This window comes from Otolemur garnettii, unplaced genomic scaffold (assembly GCF_000181295.1).
Source record: "Otolemur garnettii isolate 467f Iridium unplaced genomic scaffold, OtoGar3 scaffold00210, whole genome shotgun sequence".
NCBI lineage: Eukaryota > Metazoa > Chordata > Mammalia > Primates > Galagidae > Otolemur > Otolemur garnettii.
The window spans coordinates 2,332,019-2,338,140 of record NW_003852605.1 but is presented as its reverse complement, the minus strand read 5'-3'; the positions used below and the strand labels follow the sequence as shown (position 1 = coordinate 2,338,140).

At 38.0% G+C, this 6,122-nt stretch overlaps 1 protein-coding gene across 1 annotated transcript in view; it reads left to right on the top strand.

Annotated features, from left to right (window-relative positions):
* Positions 1–5,386, top strand: part of LOC100963792 (putative selection and upkeep of intraepithelial T-cells protein 1 homolog) — a 53,594-nt gene extending 48,208 nt beyond the window's left edge. Inside the window, exons 7-8 of the mRNA XM_012812468.1 lie at positions 4,692–4,744; positions 5,279–5,386. Of these exons, the coding sequence (XP_012667922.1) occupies positions 4,692–4,744; positions 5,279–5,386 (161 nt within the window). The remainder of the gene's footprint in view (positions 1–4,691; positions 4,745–5,278) is intronic.
* Positions 5,387–6,122: the final 736 nt, after the last annotated feature.

Here is a 6,122-nt window from a genome sequence, read left to right as displayed (position 1 = left end):
AAAAAATGCTCATCACCTTTAATCATCAGAGAAATGCAAATCAAAACCACTTTGAGGGTTGAATATAAATGTCTTAACATAACAATTATGAGAAAGACATGATGGCTATGTAAGCCACTTGGAGGAGAGTTTTCCAAGCTGCATATAGAAGTAACACACTGTATCCTATGAGAGAATTAATGTACACAATTATGATGTAATAAAAAACAAATTAAAAAAAAAAGTTAACTGATGACTCCATATTGAACCTCAGAGTTGAAGTATTCTAAGATAGACATACTCTTATCTGACAATGCGAATGTTACTTTTTTTTGCATTATTATTATTATTGCTCAATAAAAAAAGGAAAAAAAAAAGAAAGAAAAAACCACTTTGAGATATTATCTAACTCCTGTAAGAGTGGCTCACATAACAAAATTCCAAAACCAGAGATGTTGGCGTGGATGTAGAGAAAAGGGAACACTTCTGCACTGCTGGTGGGAGTGGAAGCTAATACATCCCTTTTGGAAAGAAGTATGGAGAATACTCAGGGATCTAAAAGTAGACCTGTGATTCAATCCTGCAATTCCTCTACTAGGTGTATATCCAAAAGACCAAAAATCACTTTATAACAAAGATATTTGCACCAGATTGTTCATTGCAGCTCAATTCATAATAGTCAAGTCATGGAAGAAGCCCAAGTGCCCATCGATCCATGAATGGATTAATAAGTTGTGGTACATGTATACCATGGAGTATTATGCAGCCTTAAAAAGATAGAGACTTTACCTCTTTTACGTTCACATAGATAGAGCTGGAACATATCCTACTTGGTAAAGTATCTCAAGAATGGATGAAAAAAATATCCAGTGTACTCAGTTCTATTATGAAACCAATTTACAATCGCTAACACTTTCATATGAAGAATAGATCACAACTATGGCTCAAGATGAAGGAGGGAAGGGAGGTGGAGGGGAGGGGGAAGGTTTGATCGAGGAAGGGTGAATGGTGGGATCACACCTATGATGCATAATGCAAGGGTACATGTCAGATCTATTAGTATAGAGTATACAGTATAAATGTCTTAACACAGTAACTAAGTAAACGAAATGAGGTATATATTAACCAATGTGATGTAAGCATTCCTAATTCTATATGAAACCGGCACATTGTACCCCATAAATGCATTAATGTATACATGATCTATGTGTTTATGATTTAATAAAAAATAAAAATAAAAAAGATGAGATTAATCTGGGTGGAGATCACAAGGCTGTTGCAGAGGCCATAAAATTGGCTTGGCCCGTGATGGGATTATGGGATCAGAAACTTATAAACTCTATGCTTCTGCTGAGAGGCAGGAATTTGAATTTTGAGACTACTGTCTGCCATTTTCCTCCTTTGCCAGGAAAGTAATAAACTTCTCTTTCCTTCTCCTCAAATCCTTTGTCCCTCTTTTTCTGATGCAGCTTTGGGAAAGGAAAGGAAAAAGTCAAATGTAATCTTGACTGTATCTCTTGATTTTTCCCATTTCCTCATTTTATTAATAGCTAAAAAGAAAAGTTTAAAAATAATAGTTGGTAAACAGCTAGATAGATATATAGACAGATAGATGATAGATATAGATGATAGAGATAGAGTTAGATAGCGATAGAGATAGACAGACAGACAGATAGATAATTACAGCACATGGATAGTAGTCAGAAAGAGTGGCTTAGAGTATTCCATACTGTTGCAAACAAAATTCCATTTTAGACATTCTTAAACATTCTTGCTACACTTTTGTGACCTTAATGGGCCTGTCCTTTGGGCTCATTTGTTTGTTAATATTTGAAGCTTGGGTTTATAATTTGAGAGGAAAATGCATGCAATGGGCTTGGTTGGGGTAATTCAGAAATATACCTGTATAATAGATTTGAAAAAGCTATCTATATAACATCTGGACCAATTTTGTCTTAAGGATGAAGGCAAAGCCCTTGCAAATAAAAAAAAAATGATCCGTTTGTTTACTTTCATAGCCATTGTCTTATGTATTAATCAGTATTTCATAGTAACTGCAAACAAATGACAGGTATTGCTAAATTTTCAGATAGTGTCATAATAAAATACATAATATAGCATAATTGCACTTCTCTGTCTAAACACATAGTTAAGAGAAGCAAATAGTATCTTTTGGTAGCCTTGAAACTAAAAAGGAAATAAAATAAGAAAATTTGTGTATTTGAGTTTTTTCTATTTTTTTTAAGACAGAGTCTCACTTTATTGCCCTCAGTAGAGTACCATAGTGTCACAGCTCACAGCAACCTCCAGCCCTTGGGCTTAGTTGATTCTCTTGCCTCAGCCTCCTGAGTAGCCCGCCACAACACCCCGCGATTTTTTTGTTGCAGTTTTGGCCAGGGCCATGTTCGAACCCACCACCCTTGGTATATGGGGCCGGTGCATTACTCACTGAGCCACAGGTACTGCTCTTTTTTCATTAATTTTTCAAAAGAGGTTTTTAATTTAAAAATAGTTAGGAATCACTGGCTTAGAATCAACATACAGGTGATAGCAGCAATTGTGTTTGGTAAATGAGTGTTTGTACCCAATAATTATGGATGAAATGGCTGATGGACCTGAAGTAATATACTTGTCCCTTGGTGCACAAGCTGTTGTGACCATGACTGGTGGTGGAAATATAGGCAGTCATCTGAGAAGCCTAAAACTCTAGGTCTTACACAGTCCAAAGGACAGCATCTGAAGGCTCTAAGATGTCGTGTAAATCCTGACTCCTCCTGTTGCTGCTACAAAAGGCTGCTACAAAGGCTACTACAAAGCTGTCCTCCTAGCTTTATGCAAATTTTTCCAAGTAAAGAGCATACAGGCATAGAAGGGATGAACTAAGGGATCCCATTTTTCCAATTTCACTTACCTCTGTTTCTGAAATCCAAGTAAATGAGCAAGACAAAAATATACATCAGGATAGGTACACTCTCTAACAACCATCTGAAGAAAAGATACTTTCTGTTTTGTGGAACTGAAAAAGAGTCAAGGGGAAGAAGAATTAGGAGGCTAGGGCATAGCAGTTTGTTGCAGTTTGGCCAGGGCTGGGTTCGAACAAGAGCACACGAGAATAGTAACAAACAGGAAATGTGGCATAGCTCTCAACGCCATATCTATTTAGATCTATCCAACCTAAGTCAGGGCTCAGGAACATGAAAGGCAGGACTGTGAGTGAAGATTGAGCCAGGAATCAGGGCTAAGAGTTTGAAAATATATGGGCTGAGGATGGAGCAAGGTTAGGAAGAACAATCTCTTACTTTTCTCCACACTGTGCAACATGAAATCAGCCTAGATTTAGAGATTTAAAAACAGTGAGACTTTGTTCAGTATAACCTTGTCTGAATGCTTAACCCTTTTAGCATTCAGACAAAATGGTAGTTTTAGGGAACTTGGAGTTAGCTAAGAGGACAAAAGTTTCTTGGAACCCAAGAATTTGACAATTGTAATGGTCCTAAGGTATAATGCAGGGATCTTCTCTACAGCATCCCTGCTATTTAAGCATTCAACATTTGCTTGGAAACCCATATACCAGGGAGATTACTACAGTGTGAGAAGGATTGTTTCAAGACTGAACAACTCTCTTTACTAATATAGCTTTTCTATATCAAGCTAAATTGTTTCTTTAAAAAATTATTTACTGATTTTTAACATTTCTAGGAGAAAATGGCAAGATTGTTGAGTAATTCTTAAACATATCATGCAAGGAATAAATAACTGACTACTTGGCTTAAGGTGGAGAAGGTCCAGAAAGGCCAAGGTGGGGGGGGGGGTTGGTTTTGGTTCACCTATGTGTGTGTGTATGTTTTTTAAATCAAAAATTTTACAAATTATCAAAAGAAAAGTTCCAAAAGGAAGAATTTTCTTATTTTGCTCTAGAAGTGATCTATACAAAAACAGAGCCCTGTGGCTTCCCCCTCCCCCTTGCTTTACTGTCAATAACAAGAACAGACCAGGCTCGGTGGCTCATGCCCGTAATCCTAGCACTCTGGGAGGCCAAGGTGGGTGGATCCTTTGAGCTCAGGAGTTTGAGACCAGCCTAAACAATAGTGAGACCCCATCTCTACCAAAAATAGAAAAAATTAGCAAATGCCTAGAGTCACAGATCCGGAGGCTGGGGCAAGAGGACCACTTGAGCCCAGGAGTTTGAGGTTGCTGTGAGCAATGACACCATGGCACAGCCTGGGGCAACAGAGTGAGACTCTATCCCCCCAAAATTTCTATAACAATGCCTAGTACCCATGAGACACTCAAAATACATTTGTTGAATAAAAAATATCAAGTTGCCTAGTAACTTATTGACCTCCTCTTCACCGTAAGTGTACAAGGATGGTCTTGATCCCTACATAGGCTTTAAGAAAAGTGTTATGCTTGGAAAAAAGTATCAAAACAACTAGGTTTCACTCCTGGCTCTACATTTAGGGACTATTTGAGCTTGAACAATTCACCTGAAAACTCTGATTATCAATTTCTCCATTTAAAAATAATGATAATAATAAATAGAACTTACCTCATAGGTTTGTTTGGATAAGTTAGTAAGGTATTGACTATAAATTGTTTATCACATCTCCTGGCATATGATAAATATTCATCCAAAGAACAACTTTGGTCTTTACGAATTGGGTAGAGGACTGGACAAGCTGAACTTTATTTAACTCTGTTTTCTTTTTTAGCCCTGTGTTTCCTGATCACAGGTAAGTCTCCTTTTCATGATAACCCTCAAAAGGTACCTTGACTTATAAATTGTATACATGTCACTATAGATCAAATAATCTTCCAAAGTCTCCAACTCCATCTCTTCCTCCATCCAGAACAGACTATAATGTATGACAGCTTCTTTCTTTCAGGAAATCTAAAGTATGTGATGCCATAACCTGGCTCCTCTGTTACTCATTTTATGTGCTCTGAATTTCTACAGTCCAGTACTGGGGGTGGGGGGTGCTATTCTCAAATGTATTTGGTGCCTTCTCTGCCCTCTGCTCTTTAGCTCCTTGAAATTAAGGCTGAATTTTCCACCCCTAATGAAACAAACAAACAAAAAAAGATGTATGTTCAGGTCAATTTCAAAGGGCGAACAAAAGAGGAGTTGAAAAAACATTCAGGACGATTAAGAATCTGGTTATTGATTCATATATTTTTCTCTGTCTCTTATTATCAAGAGAAAATATGAATAATTTGACTAGTAAGTCTAAAAATCTATGGATGACTGGAAGAGAAAACTATTTTTTAAATATTTTTCAAAATTATGCATATTATTCAGATTCCAGCAAATGGCCCAAATGAGAGGAAAGTGACGATGGCTCCACAAAGATCAGGAGATCTTGGTGGTAATAGCAACTCTAGCAGCAGCAGTGCCTTCACCCTGTAGAATACATAGGAGGGAGGGAGGTCGTTTGATCTGAAGCATTTCTCAAGACACTGAGATCTCCCTTCAGCAAATAAAGCAATGGGATGCACTAAGGTGCAAGTTGATACATTTTCTAAACCTCCTCTTAAGTACTTGGTTTCAAGTAAAGAAAGGATGGCCTTGCAAACCCTTGACCTGTCCTGAGTTGAATACCTCGTGTTCGGAGATACAGAAGAGCAATCACACAGATCAAATACATCGCAGGACATGAAATGGTATTTGACATCAACCTGCTATACTCTGGTTTGAACAAGGTATCTGAAAGAGAGAGTGAGAGAGAAGAAAAATGTGACACATAAAGCAGCAGAATCATGAGACTCCATTGTGCATTAAGGTTGCTGGTCAGGAAGCAGAACCCCCATTTAAGGTCCCCATTACAGTCTGTGCTATGTGCACCCAGCTTAGATGGAGACAGTTGGTCAATGAAGCTAGGTTGGGGGGGAACAGGATTTGAAAGTTATTTGGGCCAAGGATGGAAAAGGATTGAAAGGATGATTAACTTCTGTTCCTGTATCCTAGTAGATCATCCATGAGGTGAGGGAAATGACCCTGAGGAGCCTGAGTGTCAAAATAAACATGGAATTCGGGGAAGCCTTTGGCTGTGGGACTGGATCAAATGCCTCTGGTGAAATTTTAAAAAGTTTAAAGAAAATATAGGCTTGGCGCCTGTGGCTCAAGCGGCTATGGCACCAGCCAC